Source organism: Bombus vosnesenskii, unplaced genomic scaffold (genome assembly GCF_011952255.1).
Source record: "Bombus vosnesenskii isolate JDL3184/JDL3185 unplaced genomic scaffold, Bvos_JDL3184-5_v1.1 scf7180000013263, whole genome shotgun sequence".
Taxonomy (NCBI): Eukaryota; Metazoa; Arthropoda; class Insecta; order Hymenoptera; family Apidae; genus Bombus; species Bombus vosnesenskii.
Window position 1 is genome coordinate 4,079,987 of NW_022882923.1, and position 20,745 is coordinate 4,100,731.

Sequence of the window (20,745 nt, forward strand, 5' to 3'; positions counted from 1 at the left end):
AGTTTTTAAACTGAGATATTTTAATATCTAATCATTATCTCGTAACAGTTTACAACCTATGTGATATAACTATTTAATAGGTAAATAACACAATGAACTTCAAATATTTCAATACATCCTGAAGAATGAAAAAGATAACAGATATCTTAACTAACCAAGGCAATATACTTTGGATGTTTTATATATTTCTGTATATTACATTTCACACCTGCATATTCGTCATAAAAGCATAAAAATTCACAGTCTAGTTATAACACAAAAATCACGTGAATTTTTCAGAGAAAGTATTCGCGGGAAATACAAATCAGTGTAGCGTCGTGTGCGGTCTACTCATTGTTGGTGGTGCCGCGGGCATCAACGAAACCGAATAAAGTTACGCGCCAAATAAAGTTGGTAAATCCTACGAAAATCCGCGGTTCGAAATAAGTCCATTTATCCTTGACGAATATCAGAATGAACCGAGATTCTCGAGCAAGCGTAGTCGAACACAAGTCTCTGCGTTTATTCTTGGCATGCACGAATGGAACTCTAAAAAAAAAGACCGCCTTAAATCTCCACGCACTTCATTCGATGTGTTCCTGTGATTATCCTATCGATTAGTCGTTTATCGATATATTGACGTCCATTTTGTATTAATTATGCAGAGGACTATAATCGTCCTGTTGGATATATCAAATAAACTGATTCTTCACTTCATTTTATAATTCCTCCAAATTCTATCGCTATATTTGTAAGTTGATGAGGTTATGGCATTTACAAATTGATATTGATGGAGTATATTAGTGAACCAAATATAACATGTATCATTTTTTAAACATTACATAAGTATTAAATAAATAGCATCAACTTAAATAAACAAAGTTATTTACTATATTTATCTAACGCTAGTTACTTAATTATGTGATTCTTATTATAATAAACCCATGAAGTAGAAATATTAAAACTCTAAATATCATAGATATTTTAAATTTATTATTGATATATAGATATTTATTATTTTATTATAGATATTATTTATTTCATAGATATTTTATTTTATCATTGACATCGCTTTTCTCGCATCCAACGGTAGAATCGAAAATTTAAAGCGGTGGAGGGAGCACGTCGCAACCGTTTGTAATAAACGCCCACGTAGGGGCGCCAGCAACGAATCTCAGTTACTGTAATCGCACGTGTCACTTATACATGTTGTCACTTACTTCTTGGATCTTGTAGCTCGTCCGAACGGTCTTGCGTTTGGTGGTGGTGACCTCGTACGTCTCCTCCACAGTGGGCGCTTCATCGTCCTCGTTGTTGCCATTATTGTTATCGTTGTTTACAACATCCTTATCGTTCGCCGACGGGGCGTCAGGACCGAGGACGTCCGTCACATCCATCCCCGCGTTCTCCGTATCGGCTTCCAGGTTGAACGATCGTGTCAACGAATGAACCGAAGAGATTCAAGAGAAATTCGATACTTTTTATTATACTATCGATATTTCCTCTTTATTCTCGATCGATACACAGGCAGGAGCCGCCAAGAAAAATTAAATTACGCGACGGTTGGAATTACCAGAACGATGACGGAATTCACGAACGAACACGCTCGCAACAAGTGAAAACTGGCCCGTGCAACAGCCGCGCGAACAACTTCAACGAGCAACCGACGAAACTATTCCGGGATCGGCGAAGTTCTGCACGAAGCAAAGAGACTGTCCGTACTAAAGCATCACGGCTCGAGAAACCCGCGGCGAACGCGTTCCCGCGCGCCTTTCAACGGCGAAAATAGATTCTCAAGTTTTCCAAAGGAACTACACACGTCGTAGCTGTGTACCCAGTGTCGAATTCGTCGTTCACTTCGAACGATAAATATTCGCCGCAAATCACGTTCAATAGGAATCACTGTTCGAGCGAATCCACTGTTTTCATTCAAAATCGCGACTCTCGACTAGTCACGTTGAAGTGGGTCTGCAAGAAATCGCGCCAAGAAGCCGCACAACTCACGAGACTTATCGATTATGGAAGAAATCGATTCTTACACTATGGGCTTCACTCGTTTCTATAACGTATATTCTTATTGTTGGTTATTTCACTCGTTTATTTTTGTTGTTTCTCGTACATTTGTGAGAAATTATTATATTGCGTGAAAGATGAATTTGTAAGGAGAATTAGTAAAATGAAACAAAAAAATGTAATTTTGAATTCGACGCGGTTCGAGACAAGAATTTCTGAAGGTTTGTTTTACTTAAAGATAAATTTGTAGTATATATTTATTTATCGTATTCCGCAAAACTATTTCGTAATCTACACTTATGTAAAATTCGTTTTATGATAAAATTAAGTTGTTTACGCGTTGGAAAATCGTAAGTTGCCGATTCTACACACTGTATTGTCGAAGTTTAGGTATTCGCGCCATCTGGTGGTACTCGGGTGGAGCAAAATTGTAAGAACACATGATTAAAAAATGTTTTCGATTATCTTATATTTTATGCCAATGATCCATTTGATCAATATTTGATTCTTTTTTCAATATCAATACAACTATTTGTTTGAGATATTCATCACTATAAATATATATATAAAAATCACAGCGGAGTAATAAGGCATTTAATACGAATATGTATATCCATGGTACATTTTGCTGCATCCATCAGGCTTAACGTGTTCAAATAAGCGTAATCTGCCAACAATTTTATTATAACTCGAAGTATTTAAATAAACAATGCCTGGCAACAATTTGTTGTAACATCGAAATTACCGATTAATTCGTTCTTATAAATGCATCCAGAAGATTCTTTGCTCGTAATCAATCGATACTTTATGAGTTTTCATAGTTCTTCAATTGTATCAGATCTTCGGGTCTGTATACCCCAACTTCCGTAATGATACCTTTAATCAGACTAGCTGGGGTTACATCAAAGGCTGGATTCCAACATTGTATTCCGGGTGCCGCGATTCGTTGATCGTTTATGTGTGTCATTTCCCTTTCTGGCCTTTCTTCGATGACTATATGATCACCATTAGGAATAGTAAAGTCTATGGAAGTCCGAGGAGCTGCTACATAGAAGGGAACATTGTGGTACTTAGCAACTATGGCAATCTGTAAAAAAACAAAAGTAAATAAGTATATTATAACAATTTTGAAGATTCCAATGGACATAATTGAAGCACGTATTACCTGGTAAGTTCCAATTTTGTTAGCTGTATCGCCATTTGCAGCAACCCTGTCTGCACCAACAACAACTGCGGAGATATTTCTTGATTTCATCAGTGCTGCCACCATATCGTCGCAAATTAAAGTAGCAGGAACATCTTCATAAACTAATTCGTACGCAGTCAGTCGCGCCCCTTGGTTATATGGCCTTGTTTCGGAGCAATATGCGTGTTCTGTAACAGTAATACACACTATATAACTTTATCGAATCCTGTCTACAGCTGGAGACTAGAACATGCAAACGTTACCAAGACTATTTCTCTTATGAAGGGATCTAATAACACCTAAAGCTGTGCCATAACCTGCTGTTGCAAGACTGCCAGTGTTACAGTGCGTCAAGATTCTAACGAAGTTGTCCCCAGACACGTTCTTCAGAATTTCCTGAGCTCCATAGTCCCCAATGGCCTTGTTATCTGCGATATCCTTTTCCAACATGGCTTCTATGGCTGCGATAAACCTACAAGCAGCATCATTAATAGTAACAACATTGCAATCAAATTAATCTGTTTGATTTAGACCAATTCTTATACCTTTCTTTCATTTCAATTACATTAACAGTCTCATCTTTACTAAGCTTATTAGCCAACTGAATTAATTCATCTGCTGCTATTTTCATATTAACAGCAGTTGGTCGAGCCGAGACCAAGTAATTCAATTTGCCTTCTATATCCCGTCGTAGACTTTTCTTGTCCATATATTCTTCATTTCTAATCTCAGTTGCTAAACTTAAACAGCCCACGATAGCTATCGCTGGTGCGCCTCGAACCTATGAATATTACAGAAAGTGGACTACAATTAAATGCAAAAACATCTTCAATTCTGTTAACTGAAACAGTGGCAAATTGTTCCATATACAACGAACAATTTAAGTCAACTAATTCTTCCAATTAAAATTCCGTTCGCGCGAATCGCCTTAAATTGTCACAGTTTACTACAATTTAACTACTCTGAGTTCTTATTGCTTGTCAATAAATACAACTGTATACGATATCTCTCACTATTATTCTCGTACACAACCTACGTTTGACACAAACAAAATCAACCATGAAAGACAGTAATTTTGATATTTTATAAAATCAAACTCTCAACTATTAAAAAAGAAGAAACGATCGGAAGTTTTAGACTGTTTGCATGATAAACGTACCTGCATGTTATTGATGACTTTCCAGCCATCCTCCACGCCTTTGACAGGGATGTATCGGGAGATTGCCGGCAACAATATCTGATCCAGTATCTCCAGCTTGCCGTTTTCCCATTTAATCGCTTGCAACGTCATTTTAATCCGTCAAATACGAAACACAAGTCCTGTAACACTGGCTGGGTAATATACGTGCAGATTCGAGACGCGGCTAGTAGAACCGCGGCTTCGTAGTTTCTGAATGAAATGAGTTCCCGTTCATTTGAAGCTCACGTGCACTTCGGACGACCGTGACTCGAAGTCTACCGTACCGTCGAATCGTGTAACTATCACGTGTATGTACGTAGCCGTATCTATGTATGAATTAGCCTCGTTCAGCGCCATCTGTCCACCATCCGGACAACTTTCTTAAACGGAAATCCCGTTACGCGAACCATTCAAATTATTCTGCATTTACAACACTTTCACGAAGATTTACAGCCCCATAAAGCAATCTGCCAGGAATCTTTAGAATATGTAAGAATGAAAAGAACAAACGAAATTCTACAGTAAGAGAGCGACGTACCTAACGCTTAATTATACCTACCTGTACCTAGCTTAACTGTACCTAAAACTTAATTTCATTAAGTAACTGGCGCTCATAAGGAGTGAAATTGTACAGTACGTCTCAAACATTTTATAAATTATTGTTATATTCAGTTTGTCAATATTGTCATGCTTATCATTGATTGTTGATACTTACGCAGAGATTAGAACTCGATAAGAGTTCAACTATGTTTATTTGTTTAAAACAAAAACATTTTATGATTTTTATCATATCTCGAATAATTTCCAGTTTTCAATAAATTAAAGATTTTACATTAAAATCCCTGTTTATCATACCACAGCTTAAGTACATATAAATAATCCTTCTTTACGAGTGTTCTACGTACATTGCAAGATAAGTGCAGCGTATTTTGCCAACGATGTCGTTGAAAACTGCAACCGAATAATATTATACAAAAAAGATACGATCACCGCATTTTTCTATGTTTGTTATTGTTGAATTGAGTACATATAATGTGTATACATTTATGTACATAATATAGAAGCGTGAACGAAAATTATGAATTGATATTTTTTATTTTATTGATATTTCCTCCAAGTATTAATACAATTAATATTTCCGTCATAAAAATTTATAATTCATTGGCTTCGTCGCAACGTGGTGCATATTTCGGTAGAGTTATTTCAACGGAATTCTAAAAAAACGTTTCTATATATATTCTATCCATCATATTTCAATTTTAACAAACCGTGAGTATTTTATCCGACGCAATTTTACTCATCCCAAAGTGAACAAATTCGAATTGTCGATAGAATTTTAAAACTATTTAAGGTTGGTACGTTCTTAATTCTAAAGAGTAAATTGATTGAATTAAATTCTTAATTAAATTATCTTAAATAAATTCTTCATTATTTGATCCCTTTTTCTTATTACTTTACTTGAATAGCGGATCGAAATAGTTTCATTTTAGCTTCATCAAAATTTACTTAATAACATAGAATTAATCATTGTTTTTCACTAATTATGAATTTTTCTCAATATACCTTCAAATATGCCTAAGTTTATCGTCTTTTATTTAGCTAGCGATTATTAACTATTTTCAATGATTTTTGCATTACAAGAGAGATAAGAACACAATGTTCTTGCAATATCACCGATAACAATATAATTATACATTAACATTAACCGAAGCAAAGTTTATTGCTGTACAAGAATTATGTTAAATAGCGAAGTTTCCAGTTTCTTAAGAAAAATTTCCTAATTATAATAGCCTGTAATAAACATTTTTCGATCGTAAAGTAAAGTTTAAATATAATACAGACATAACGTTTTATTCTACGGAATAGAATACCTGAGAACAATTTTATGACGTGTCTTTGAAAACAAAAGGCTACTTTCAGACCCTCAGAATATTAGTCAGAGTATTACCGTATTATCGGCATTTGTTATTGCTTACTATAGTATGCCCTGAAATTTTAGGACCCCTAGAATGATGTCACAAATCCATTATTTCCATTCGTACCTAACGGTTTATTCGTTTACTCAGTTGACTCAGTTTAATTGTTCGATGACCTGGGAAACCTTCGAAAGTCTTCTCTTATGTTTACATCAATGTAACCCTGTAATCTCCAAATCCCTTCAATAGAAACATAAATTTTGTAAGAATCTGATCTTCGATATAGATACAATTGTAACCATCTTTTTTATATTTTTCTCTACATTATCAAATTTCTTAACGAGGCGAATACACGATAGAAAAATCATCCAAGTTTCAGCATCAAGGCGAAACAAACGAAAACAATTTATTTCTCATCAACACAAAAAAAAAAAAAAAAAAATAACAAAACCAAACGTTGAAATCTCAACTCCAAAAATCAAACTTAATCGTATAACAAATACATACGATGACAAACGATAACACGTTGAAATTGTCGATAACGATCGCCGAAAGTTACAAGAATGATTTTCAATGACGTCTGACGCGCGCGTGCATTTCGATATAAAGAAAATCGTTCTCATTCGCGATGCTATTCGTCACTTTGATTCTTTACAATTTTCATGATCCCAGTCTTCTACGTATTGCCGCGTGTTCACTCGTGACCGAATGCTCGTAACATATTTCGAGCGCAAACTACTTCATTTACTTGCCACGTTTTAAAAAAACCTTTGCATTTCAAAATAGATTGCACTTTTCATTCGGCTTCACATACCTAACGCGTTGAAAGCGTAATGTCGCCAGGTGATTCGATCATTTTCCGTGGACTTTCCGTCTTTCGCGATGGAACAAGAAATATCGAGGAAGATGGTGTCCGAGTTTGATGAAAATTTTCGCACTGGTGCTTCGGAGTAAATTTTTATTTAACTTCATTGGAGAATCTAATTATCAGATTTAAAGAGAAATATATATCTTTTTAGTCGCTATGATTTCTTTAGTATAGTGTACGTGATTCGTTCTCTCATTGATGTAGTTACGATTACGTGACTCAGAAACATTGACTTTCTTATATTTATAATAATATGTATTGTGTTTCTTAATTGATTAGCGAGAACGTGATTATCGAGTGACACAGTCTAATTTCTGCACATCATTTCCGCCTGATAAGACATTGCACGGCATTGAAGGTAGAATTATCAAGAATTAATTTATTTATGACAATCAAAAAAGCGAGAACGTGTACTCAAGTTCGAGGACGTCTTGGCAAATTATGAAATATTAAATGCTGTTTCTTCATTCCTATCGCATACGGGATAACATACAAAAGATAAATAAATAAATAAATAAAAAGACGATTAAACTTCCTTTCAAAGCAATTTCCCTTCAGCAATCGGTAGTAAAATGTTAAAAACTGTAAATCTTGTATTAAAGAATTGTAAGTGATTTATATTTGTTCCAGGTACATAAAAGGAATACAGACCTATGTAAAATTTATTTATTTAATATATTCTATAAAATCAAAAATATTCTTTAAAAAATAATAATTATTAAAATAATTAAAATAATGCAATATTATTATCTATTATATCACTAAAATAATAATCTGCTGTCTTTCAATTAGACAAATAATTTTCTGATAAATTTATTCAATTATATTTTTAACTTACATTTGGTATTTGTTACCTTACAGCAGCATTTTGTCTTAAATTTCTCATCTTTATTTGAATCTTTATTTAAATCATGAAAACAAGAATTATTCGTAGTCGTTCAAGAACATTTGTTTGAGCAGCAAAAATAGTAGTGGATGTAATATAGATTTGCAAATTACCATAGATACGATGGAACGTCACATTCGAGCTTATTCAATTTTTGATGAGTACGCATGAAGCATGTGTACGAGGGTTGTCACCATGAAGAATAGGATCCTTTCCATTAATCATTGTAGCTCGTGTCTCGCTAATTTTTTATGAAAAATCTCGACTATACCCAACAAGACTCGTCAGTGATTGATTCGCCACGTCGTATGAGGCATGATGAACAGTATAAACCATTAATAATCAAACTTTTCGTAACTCAAATTATAGTGAAAAATTTGATGTAGTAAAAACTTTTCAACCTCTGACTAGAATTCTACAAATGTTAAAAAATCGACCGGTAATTATCTCGTATTATTCTTACATTTCAAAAATAACAATCTCTGGCATTGATAAAACGAACTATATTTTGTATCTTCAACTTTAATTCCTAACATATCTCCTATTTTTAATAAGAGAAAATGAAATAATACAGCTCATGTGAATAACACATAACACATTCATGTAGAAGCTGATTCAAAAGTGGAATGAAAAATCTGTGCGATAGCCTCCGGGAAAGTAGACAAAAAGTTAGCGTCAAGTGTTCCAGATCAGTTCCATTTTATTTTAACACGAGTCACTTCCTTTTATTCAGATACCAAGCAGAGGTTATCAATGGCCGCATATTTATACCATTCCAATGCGATATGATAGATTATTATGTGAAAACAATTTGCAAAAACAGAGTTATACGAGATAAAGATGGCTTAGCGTAACTATTAATAATTAATCTTGCTCGAATACAATTTTTCAACAATAGAAGGCTTGTCAATTACGTCACTGTAATGTAAAACTTCATTTGTTGATCTATAGTAATACGTATTAGATTGTAACACATGGAATATCTGTTTAATGTTTCCAAAGTCAGGAAAGGAAGATCGATCATAGCAAAACGTATGTATATCATTTGTCTAAAGCGCGGTTTATATAAAATTAAATTTCGATCTATGCTCTTTCAGTTAATTTTTCATTCCCCGAGTCTCTTTTCTTTGATCACCCTGTAGAATAACCTCGATCCCATAGCTGACAATTAACCAGTTAGTCATTGAGCCTGTTTAGAACAAGGCAAATAACTCGGAGATTCGTTCTCTCTCGTTGTCGTCGATGACGCAGGAAATTTTCGACGATCACGTCACGATATCTCGCTTTTCATATCATTACGCTTTGTGCAACGTACCCATCGTTCTTCGAAACTGTGTACTTAAGAAATAACCGGAGAAGGTAATCTTCCATTCTGGAAGAAATGCATTCAGCGTAGAATACGGTTTACCGGTCGTAAAACACTTGATTTAAAAGCAGCAGCTGCTACGCGAATCTTTTTGTTTTGAAGCATTATTTAAAATGAAAATGAGTCACTGTTTAAGTGATTCAGGAAGACTTTCTATACTGACTTTCATATACTCTTCGTCGATTCTCTTGGGATTTTCTTCGTTGCAAAGAAGTAGAAAAAACAATGCGTAAAACGAAGCTTATTGTGTTACGAAAAGTTAATACAGATTTTATAAATTACCAAGTACATATGTACTGGTAATTATTTATGCAATAATGAAACGACAGCTGATTACTTATGACTAAGCAGAAGTTTGTATCATTTTTGTTTATGAAAGGAATCAGTTGCGAAAAATTATCGAAGAAATCACGATTTTCTTTGATGTGTTACCTGTACTAGAAACGTTACTATTTCTTGATTAACCAGATCTTATTTTCAAGTAGATTTATCAAACGAATGAATAATATACTTTGAAAATTTATCTGGAAGATCAAGACCTTCTTCGTAGAGTTATTTCCATGTCAAAAATATTGTATTTTTATAACTAATCAAGGATTTAATTACCATTTATCTTTGTAAGATAAATCAACAATGAATTTCAAAAAATTACTTTTAATTTCGAAATTAATGACAAATTTCGGATTATTCGCGCGCTAAAATTCGAATTATTCTTCAAATTATGTGAAAAACAATTATTTATGATTAATCGAAATTTATTACTAATTTATACGAAAGAAATTAAAATTCTAGGAGTTTTGTAGAAAAATATTCGAAACTTGATTCTTCGAGTTATCGCCACGATAGGATCTACGTACCATTTTCTGTGACGGTGAAAAATGATGTTACGTCAATGTTGACTAAAAGAATTCAAGCTATTTCAATATACTAATACATAGCGTCAACATCGTGTTTGCTTAAAACGTTCGTCATGAAAGATTCGAATGGCCCCCTGAAGTATTACATGATCTTTGAACTAACGTAAAACTGCCGATAAGATAGCAACAAACGTGACTGTGCTACGTAATTTTGTTTCTAATTTTCGTTGAAAAAAGCAAAAAATCAACAGGATCTTGAACATTAAGTAAATTAAACTGAAATTTGAAACTACAACAGATATTAAAATCTTTCCTTGTTCTGTGCAACAAAAGCCACTAAAGCGTATAATTACCAAAGGAAATAGCATAAAACGACAGATAAAGGTGACGTAATGGCGAATTCATTTAATTCGATCGTAAAAGTTGCATGAAAATGTACAACGTACCATCTACATTATTATTTAAAATAAGCAAGACGTATATTATAGGCGATTTGCGTAATAAAAGTTGGAATCGAAATTATTGCGTTCGATCGCTACTTATATTCAGAACAGTCAAAGGGCAAAATGAATATCATCGAAAATATTTATAATCTCTCGGCTCATAAATCGTATTAAATCGCGATTAAATGGAAATAACGACGACAAAGAAAGCATCGTATATTCGAGTGGGAATCTGTTCTCTCAAATCTATCTGTTTTTCCCTCGTTTATTCGGGCAACGCTCGTTCCTGCCAACTTTTCACCCGAACAATCTCCCGGAAGCAGTTCTTACACTATCGAAAGAACGACTTTTACCCACCTTTCCCAAGTCCTACACAGTACATCCTTAAAAAAACGCACTACCTGTTCGAGACCTTTTGCCTTTCCTTTTTTTTACTCGGGGGTATTCTTGCTTGACCTGAGCCATCGGTTATCGTAGTTCGGTTAGAAACGATGGGACATTTAAGACGTAATTGATTTAAAAAAGTTTCGAATAGAGTTTAAAGTTTGTTAATGGCATGATTAGAAATAAATAATTAGACTTTTCATTTGCAAGTTACTCTTTATGTCGTAATAACATAAACTTGAAATGAACCTCGGAAAATAAGGGTATTAAATATAATTATATGATATATTAATAATTAATATATTAATAATATATTAATTAATTATCAATTAAATTAAAAATTGATTATTAAATAAAAAATTAATTAAAATAAAAATTAATAATTAAAAATGATAGAGGTTGAAGGTCAATAGCAGAATAATTAAAAATGAGGGATTGGTATATAGATGACTTTTGAAAATTTCTCCAACAGTGATCGAATCTTAATAATTGTACAGTTAATTACGAACAATTCAAACATTGTATTCTGTAGATCTTTTAATACATTTATGCGGATGAATTTTGGAAATTTTCAAATGAAGAGATTAAAGATTTATAATAGTACGATCAAAGTTGAGAAATTGAATATTCCATTCTACATATTTTCCATACAAACTTTCTCTTTTACAAATGAATTTCGGCATTTCCTCACTAATGATTCCCAATGGTAACGACGTAATTAATGATGCATAGATGGTATCTTTAATCCGAGTATATTTTATACGAAATAAAAAATCTGGAAAACGAATGGATACGAATTTCCGGATATTAAACAAAATTACGAAAAATGATGAATAAAAATGTCTATTCTATGTATTTTGTGTATTACGCGCCAAGAAATTAATTATCTCGAAAATATAACAAATTTCATGTCTGAAAGACGATAGCGCTTTAATATTGCGAATAAAATTGAAGGGTTCGCAGCAATAAGAAAACAGCTTCAATATTTAAATTGCATCTATTGAAAAAGGAAAAGAAGTGTAGACTTTTATATTCAAAGGTTTTATATTCGAAAATGTCAAAGTTTATTACTACGAATATCGATTGATTATGAATTTATACGACTTTCAGATGCTGTGATGCGACTTTTCGGGATTTTAAATTGCAATTTCTTAGATCCTTCGAATTACTTTTTTTTACATTATTAATTAAGTAAACAATATTAATTATTAAATGATATTATTCAAATAAAATGGAACTATCTTCTTACTGCAACATCCCCTTTAAATTACGACAGAGGGTGAAAATAGAAAACAGAGGATTTACACAAATTCATAGTCACTTTAATTAAATATATCTATGTACATTATAGGTACATCATAATACATTCACCATATGACGACTGTACATCTTAGCAGCACTTTCAATACTGTTCACAAAAATACATCGCATATAAACGAGCAATCGGTTTATACGCAAGGTCGGCCCAGGACTTGCGACCACATGGAGCGCTTTCATGGCAGGCTCCCACATGGAGCCTCTATTTCTCTCTCTCTTTCTCTCTCTCTCTCTCTCTCTCTCTCTCTCTCGCTTTTTCTCTCTCTTTCTCTCTCTCCCTCTCAAACACGGACTTTATGTACAAAAAAGATTTTCAGCTCGAGTCGCAGGTCGGGCCAAAAAAGGAAGGAACGTGCCACGAGAAAGTACGGTCTTTCACCAGGAGCCGAAACTGTTCACGACGATGCTGCTCTGAAATGACTTTATCAAAGTTTTCTTTGGAATTGTTGCCACGAACCGAATAATGTTATATAGATATGGAAGTTCCGGAAAGAATTCATCAGAAATGGAGTAAAGTTCTCTCGTAGGAAACTTTGCTTTCGAGATATCCAATTTTCGAAATTTATAGATTGTTCGTAACTTTAGTCGATGCATGTATAATGATCGAGAAGCATGGTTTTACAATATAAAAGATTATAACACGATTCTTGAAGAGACAAATCTGACATTAACGTTATTAATCATTTAAAAATTAATACTATAACCTACCATTAAAAATACTGCCATTTGTTGGTAAAGATACTAAACGCCTATGTTTTTCATTGAAGCAGAAGAATCTTTAAGTGGATGGCAACAAAGGTTTAAATTAAATTAAAATTGAAAAATATATATCAATAACGTGAACAACGCTTGCAGCGTGTTTTAAATAATTTTCATAGTCAATTTACCAAAAATCTGAATCTTCTATGAGAAACTTTTGCACTACATTTCCGATTCACTTTCTCATGAAAAATCGCTGCACACAGTCGCAGATCCGAAAACTGTTAAAAACACATCGACATTTTTAATATCATTTTTAACAGATCGAATCTCCATGGGAGATCGACTGTGTGAAAACCACTAAGTAGCATCGATCTATGCGATTGAAACATACTCGGTCGACACGGAAATCATTTTTAAAAATCGTCTCGAGGAGCGGAATCGCAGCTTTCAACCCCCGGATCCGGAAGTAATATCAACAAACAGCCGCGGCTGCCCGAGTGGGCTGCGGATTTATCTTAAGTACCATCAAGAAACACGAGATATTGACACTTTTGATACCGATGATATTTATACAATTACATAGAGTTGTGGTGCAATGAATCCGGCCTTTAGCTGTCGCGACGAGAACGTGTCGGTTCTGTGACTTCAAAATCTTACTCGCGATATATTCTCATCATATTCGTTAGACTATGATTACAGAGGATACATGGTCCGATGAACTGTCGTTCTGACGAAACGTTCGACAACCGAAATGCATACGCTCAGAAATAGATTGCGGACGTTCGTGCGAATTTATATTTTTGTAGGTACATAATTAAAAACAAGTAGAACTTGTACGGAGATTTATTTTCCCTACCACGTGTTATAACGAATATTTTGTTTTAAACGTTTTATATATTTCTGCTAATTATTTGTATTTCAGTATTCTGGAAGTTCCTATATTTTCAAGCTGCCGTAAGAATCTCTACAGAGCACGCATCTGTCGCAATAATAGTGCTATTTCCAAACGCAAGCATGGAGCCGCGAAATTTTGCCTACGAAAGGTGCTGAACCGACTTCCGTTCTTCACTCGCGTTATCACAATTTGTTATAATCCAATCTCTCTTCTGTCTCTTTCGCTCTCGCATTCTCTCGTTCTCGCGCTGTGTCACAATGTGCTTCAGGAGAGTTGTATGCGTTTCACAATTCACGGTTACTATGTACAGAAACGATTTTTTCATCCTTCTTATATTTTTTGTTTTTTGTCTTTTTTTTTTCTTTTTGTTTTTCGCGAAACAACTTAAGGAACATTTGGTATCGAGAGCAATAATTCGGTCGGATGGCGACGGCCTGTCGCGAGAAATCGAACCTCCTCTTCTTTTAAACGACCGCGTTTAATCGCGTAGGAACGTGTCTCTCTCTTTCATGTGCGCCGAAAACCGCGTTTCGTATCTCGTTGGCGTGTACAACGAGTGTACGAAGCACTCGTAGCTGATCGAGACACCGGTGAAATGGAATTCCAAGTCTTTAAAACGTTGCCACCGTGTGGAAGAGAATGAATTTTCTGGTATTGGAGGATCTGAATTGTGCCACGGTGGCCGGCTGAAAGCTTCAGGGTGGGTTGCTTGTCTGGAGAAAACCGAGCTTTTTGTTTTAGAAGAATGTTCGTAACACTGTATTCAACATTATTTGAATAAAATTTTGTTCCAGTTTTACTTAATCGACTGTGAATGTTTATGCAAAGTCGTGTTCTTACTCCAAGAGCAAATGGAATCTAAATACTATAGCGAGTATTTTATTTTTATATATGTGCTATATTTTTTATTAGTTCTGTGTATATATATACAGGGTGGTTGGTAACTGGTGGTACAAGCGGAAAGGGGGTGATTCTACGCGAAAAAAGAAGTCGAAAATATAGGATAAAAATTTTTTTTTTTTATTTTTCCATCGAGACAACGATCTACGGTGAGATCCGTTATAACGTACCGCACGCGTACCGAGCGAAAATTCAAAGTCGATTTTCTCGAAAACAAAGCCTCGAGCGAAAAATTTGTATTCTATATTTTCGACTTGTTTTTTCGCGTAGAATCACCCCCTTTCCGCTTGTACCACCAGTTACCAATTACCCTGTATATATACACTTAATATTTTGTATTAGTGATTGCAAAAGGTATTTGCACACCAGTGTATTTATTATATCATACATTAATTTATTAGGTCCAAGTATATTACATTTTGTATCGCTTAGTAGTACTTTCATACGAACAAAAATTAGATATCAGTTTGGAAATGAAATGTAGGGTCTAAGAGACAGGTGCTTTATTGGAAAATAGAAATATTTTTAGTTGTGCAGATTCGTGTACATTTAAAATTCACGCAAATGCATAAACCTTCGTAGATTACGAAGATTCATTAATTATTTAAATATTCGGAATATTTTCGTCTTTGTTGTGTTTTATGGTGTTATTAAACTGAATAAAGTTTGTTTAATGTTCTTTCGAACTGTCTGTTAATGATCGAAAGTTATAGATATTTTAACGATTACTTGTCACTAGTTAAAAAGAAATTCTATATCGAGCATTTTACCGCATAAACAAAGTATATTTTAAAGGAAAGAAGGTGCATCGAAAACAATTGAAAAGTATTCGCAGGAAATTGGAAATGTTTTATGTTTAACGGAGCAACAACGTTATTCAAGCGAACGACTCTTTGACCATTTGAAACGGTGAATAAAACTCATTCTAATATTTATTATTGTTTGCTTAATGTCGATCGTTATTTAATTCAGACTTTCCATAAGAAATGGTCGGAACGTGAAGCTGCAATTTTAATAATTTAAAATCCCGGTACCCCGTTTCCCGTGAAAACATTTAAAAACTTTGTACACTTGTCTCCGAATGAACGATTTAATAGATTTATGAATATCTATATGAAAAGTGGAGAAGCCACGGACTCGTCAGAAAATATGTAACGTGCAAAAATGAAAGACTGGTACGTAGAATCATTTTTACAATAATAAAAATCAACATAACCATTGCATTGAAAAAAGTTTGACGAATAAATACAAATTTATGCAACATTTCTTATCCAAGGCGTGACAGGACATTTCGGATGCGGAAGTAAGTAAAAAATGTGGAATACGTCCTTTTCGTTCGAAGAGGTCTGTTCGAGAATTATTCATCTTTATATATATAATATAAAGGAGAGTTCAAACGAACATATGTTTTATTTTACATTTTTTACTTATTTCTTCATATTTTCGCTATGCGCCCTGCCACTCCCTGTATACTTTAAAAAATGCTTCCTAAGTCTCAGATCCTTTCTTCGTTTCACTTTGAGAATTCATTCAGTAAATTGAAGCTTTTCGTAAATGCATAAACATGTGTAAATAAAAGTGAATTCTTAAACTATAGCAACACGATTATATGTTATATATGATAACTAAAAAATACATTTAATTTGATGTAAATAGAAAACTTGATTTTGCCTCTGCAGCTTCTTACCAGTCTCACTAGAGTTATTTTTAATTTTGTAAAAAAAAAAAAAAAAAAAAAAAGAAAGAAAGAAAGAAAGAAAACGCATACGAGATTTATTTGATATTCGCTTCTACTAGGATAAGTGTGTGCGTAGAAATACATGGTGAATAGATAGATGCCGCAGGCATCGGCATCGATGGAAAACGTTTATAATGCGTTACAAATACTGGATTGGTGAATTTCTGAAAGTATCCCGTCATGTGCATGGCGTGTATGCGTTGATGGAAATCTGACGTGAGTCAAAAATCAAAATACGTCTGGTGTCAATACTATTAAATCTCTCTGCTAGAAAAACTGAAATTTAAAATTGAAGCAACACAAAGGATACTCTGTTGAATATTGAAACGCGGCTACCAATTTGTCAATGTTCTTCCTACAAAAAGGAAAATGAAAAATAAATATTAATTTTAGAGTGCAAACGCTTTAACGTACAAGAGAATTCGTATCAACATTTTTTTTATTTAATTACAGTCTAATCTATCTTGTTACATTCATCCGAAAACCGATGAACGTTCAATGTTCTTCTCAAGGACAGCTTTTTTTTTCTAAAAATGTTATACAACCTTTCAACAGTACTTTTGATCCTTTAATTTCTTTAAAGGCATGTGCGTCTCTTAAGTTTTTGCAATTTGTAAATTTGCAAAAATGTGTTTTTCATAATTCGAAGATACTATAAATGAACTAATTCTATTTCGAGTATACACTTGATAAATATTTATCATGATTTTCGATAATCAGATGATTATCGCACGTAAAACTGAACGTGTTAATGGAAGTCATGCAAATAATAAAGCAAATGATAATGAAAATAAATAATATAAATAATATCACAAAATTAGTAACTTCTTTATAATAACAATAATTCATTAATGTTGTAAAAATACAAACAGTCAAGAAATTCTAATATCTACAGATTTATGTCTTCTCTATCAACGTATTCTTGCAATAAAATCACTAAAAACTTTCACAAAATTTAATTTATTTCTGGAAGACGGTTTATTTGAAATCGGCGATACGATCAAATGCTATTGATAAGTAGGGATGAACGTCAAACTCTAATTACAATTCTAGAGTTACCAAAAATTTTCCTATGTTTGAGACAAGAGAATCGTTTCAGAAATGTCATCAAGCAGAAATCGCTTGGAAATCTATTCGCGTAGGCAAAACTTTGCTTCGAAAGTTCCGAATATTTTTAATTCAGAGCAGCTTTCCAACCATTAAAGATCCAACGAAAAAATTGTCGCTGGAATTTTAAAAACAATGCAACGAGAAACAATCGATCATCAACGAGAGTCACGTATTTTCCACGAGGGGGAGGCGATTGTCAACTTTGTCGCGAGTAGGGTATAAAAGGAAAAATCAGGAAAAAAAAAATCGTTGGAACAAAGTTTTAATTTAGTTGTCAGCGTCTGATTGTTCGGAAATTTCGCGTGTCAAGAAAAATTCTCAGTTTAATTGGGGCCGAAACTCAAATTCACTGCTCTCCCCTTTCGCGTTTCAACGATAAATCTTTTATTAAAAATATGACAATTATTGGGTAACTTTACTTTTAAGAGGATAAAAGGGTTCGATTATGAATTACGTCTAGGAAGACTGGCGCAGGAATAAATAGCAAAAGACTTGACAAAGGGTGAGGGTAGATGAATTTGTAGCCGGAATAAAGAGACGAAGCAGCATTCCGAGGATAAAGGGAACTTTTTCATCACGAACATCTTGGATTCTGTTAATAACAAATACCCGAGAAAGTTATTAAGAAAAAAAAGGGATAATAATAAATAATAATGTGATAAAAAATACTAAAATTGACTTGTTTGAGGGGCAAAGTAACATCTCCCCTTGGAAGGAATAATGCTCAATTACTTTTATGAATTTTCCTCGGACGAATTAATCGTAATAAAGTGGAATTCCTTTTACTTGCGAGTTGATCCTCTTCGTTTCTATTAAAATATATCCTGTTTAATTTCATTCTCAACCTATATCGAATCTTTATCATTTACTCTATATTTCGAAACTTTATGAAAATAGCTTTATATCACGAAAATAACTTTATAATATTATAACAAATTTTCTAACTTTATGAAAAGATATGACTGTTCGAAGCTTTCTCTGTAAAATTCATTTCACGCAGCGAGATCTGAACTTTTTATTAGAAAAATTTTGTTTGTAGCGGTACTCTCTGATAAACGTCACTTTTCTTATCGAAATCTCAATAGAGAAGATGAGTATACTTAAAAATGCTAAGCTTTTGCTAATTCTGAGTTTAAGAAAAATGTAGAAGCGTCCTATAGCTGATATCATTATGTGAGAATATTTAATGTCGCTATCAATCATCTTCGGTGTGGCAGCTACGAATTCAGAAAAGAAAGTATAAAAATATACGACGTAATGAGATTAAACTCGAAGAATTCAAACGTAGATTATCATCATTGCACGTATTTTCCATTATAAAGCGTAATAAATATAAAAGTATCGTAAAATTGCAATACACGTGGCGAAATGAAGATGGTAGAAACTACGAAACTTTAAATTACTATTTTATTAGCTCGTAGTGAAAGGTAACGTGGAAAACTTTAATAAAACGCTGACTTTTGAAAGAAGACCGACTTTGAGAAAGTGAAACGAGCCGATATATTAGCTTCTAATTCGAGAATATGTAAAAGTTCATGTTCTAAAATCAGTTTGCGCTTCAAACGTGATAATACCAGTATCATCGATCATCACTTTATCACTTTTTAATTAAAAAGTGCTTACAGAAAGACATCGGGGTCTTGAAATTTTGAAACTTCCAGGGATCGAGCTCGAACCAATCCATCAATTTCTAGTTCAAAACAAGTACAACTTTCTAAAACTAAACTGATCCTCATCTGATGTTTATGTCGATATTAGTAAAACTGCGAAATTCTGCGAAAATTGCAAAAAATTATGTTTCTTTAGCTTCGTGATACATTTTTGTTTGTAAAATATTATCTTAATTTATAGGTTCTTTTTTTATTTCAAATTTCATATATTTAAGTATGCTATTTTATTAAATTACTGCATGCTATATTAGAGTTATTCATTTTTACTTTGCATTTATCAGAGCTAATCCATCAATTTTATCTCAAAATACATTTCGTATAGGTTTCATTACAAGTGACAAGAAAATGTTTCATTTAAGAGAAAGCACTTTACGACCCACGTTTCTAAAGTTCAAGCTTACCATCTTTCAATACTCTTCGTGGACATTACATAACAGAATCGTTAAAAGACGCAAAATAGGTCCTGTTTCTATTTAAAGTCGCTGAAGTTGTCTTATGATTTCATAATAACGAGCAATCTTTCAAATTAAAACCGATTGACGAATACTGGTATCAATATTGTTTTATGAACATCGCAATTTGAACTTGAAAAATATTAATATAAATAAGATTTCTACAACATCAAATCAATCTGTAATCTACAGATGCTGATATCGTATCTCGAGACGATATGCCAACACTAGCACGAAAAATATTAACATAAACATTAGGAAACAATTATATCAATCCCGTAAATCCTATAAATCCTATAAATAGACCTTGTTACTTTAAAATCTTTATTAATTACTAGTATTTCGTTGATTAATAATAATAATATCCAAAACTTTCGTAACAAAAATTATTCACAAATTAATGTCAATATCGACGATAATTAAAGTGTAGAAAAATTCATATCGATATCAAAGACAATTTGAAACCACCATCAAATCTACGTTACGATACGTGCGATCTTGAAATCACACGCAGGTTTATAATTTTAAGAGTCAAAATAATTTACACGTGTCGATATCGATAATTATTCAACTTTGAGGAGGAAGAAATATAATATCGCGTGTAATACGCAAGAAATAAAGAAAGAAAACAAATCGATAGAAAAATCCATCGACGTGTAATCTCGAAGGATATAAACGTAATGCATCTGGAAATTGTTGAAACTTTACCTAGTTGTTGGAGCGTTGAAACTCGGTTCTTCAGTTACTCCGTTGTCTACGGTAGTCGTGGGACGAAACAGGGATATTTGCTTCTCGACACCTTTCTTCGTGGTATCGATCGAGGAACGGTCGATAAATCCGGGGCAGTCAAACACTGTCTTTGCTCGAATTCGCGATTTCTGAC

General features: G+C 33.4%; 2 protein-coding genes across 10 annotated transcripts in view; both read right to left on the reverse strand.

The window, feature by feature from the left end:
• LOC117234457 (tropomodulin) overlaps window positions 1-1,864 on the reverse strand; it is a 114,328-nt gene extending 112,464 nt beyond the window's left edge. For 2 of the 8 annotated variants that reach the window (XR_004493528.1, XM_033495677.1), the window contains exon 1: window positions 1,200-1,864. Coding sequence is in view for 6 of the 8 variants with exons in the window: in XM_033495677.1 (XP_033351568.1) it covers window positions 1,200-1,376 (177 nt within the window). In the remaining 2 variants the exon portion in view is untranslated. The remainder of the gene's footprint in view (window positions 1-1,199) is intronic. The other 6 variants (XR_004493531.1, XM_033495690.1, XM_033495703.1 and 3 more) reach the window with 5 other exon arrangements.
• A 572-nt stretch (window positions 1,865-2,436) lies between these two features.
• Window positions 2,437-4,683, reverse strand: LOC117234504 (methylthioribose-1-phosphate isomerase). 2 transcript variants are annotated; one of them, XM_033495806.1, is made up of 5 exons: window positions 4,338-4,683; window positions 3,724-3,959; window positions 3,496-3,650; window positions 3,158-3,366; window positions 2,437-3,079 (listed from the first exon to the last, which is right to left on the reverse strand). In XM_033495806.1, the coding sequence occupies exons 1-5, from the start codon at window positions 4,467-4,469 to the stop codon at window positions 2,798-2,800; spliced, it is 1,014 nt and encodes a 337-aa protein (XP_033351697.1). In that variant the 5' UTR covers window positions 4,470-4,683; the 3' UTR covers window positions 2,437-2,797. The 2 variants fall into 2 exon arrangements, with proteins under 2 accessions (XP_033351697.1, XP_033351688.1); XM_033495797.1 differs by having other exon boundaries at window positions 3,442-3,650.
• Between the last annotated feature and the right edge of the window lie 16,062 nt (window positions 4,684-20,745).

What these genes read in the sequence shown, in the direction of transcription:
- LOC117234504 (XM_033495797.1), bottom strand. Translation starts at nt 4,469, where the DNA reads ATGACGTTGCAAGCGATTAAATGGGAAAACGGCAAGCTGGAGATACTG. An exon ending in GTAATTGAAATGAAAGAAAG is followed by an intron (nt 3,651 to 3,723) that starts GTATAAGAATTG and finishes TGCTGCTTGTAG; the next exon opens with GTTTATCGCAGCCATAGAAG. An exon ending in ACAAAATTGGAACTTACCAG is followed by an intron (nt 3,080 to 3,157) that starts GTAATACGTGCT and finishes GTTTTTTTACAG; the next exon opens with ATTGCCATAGTTGCTAAGTA.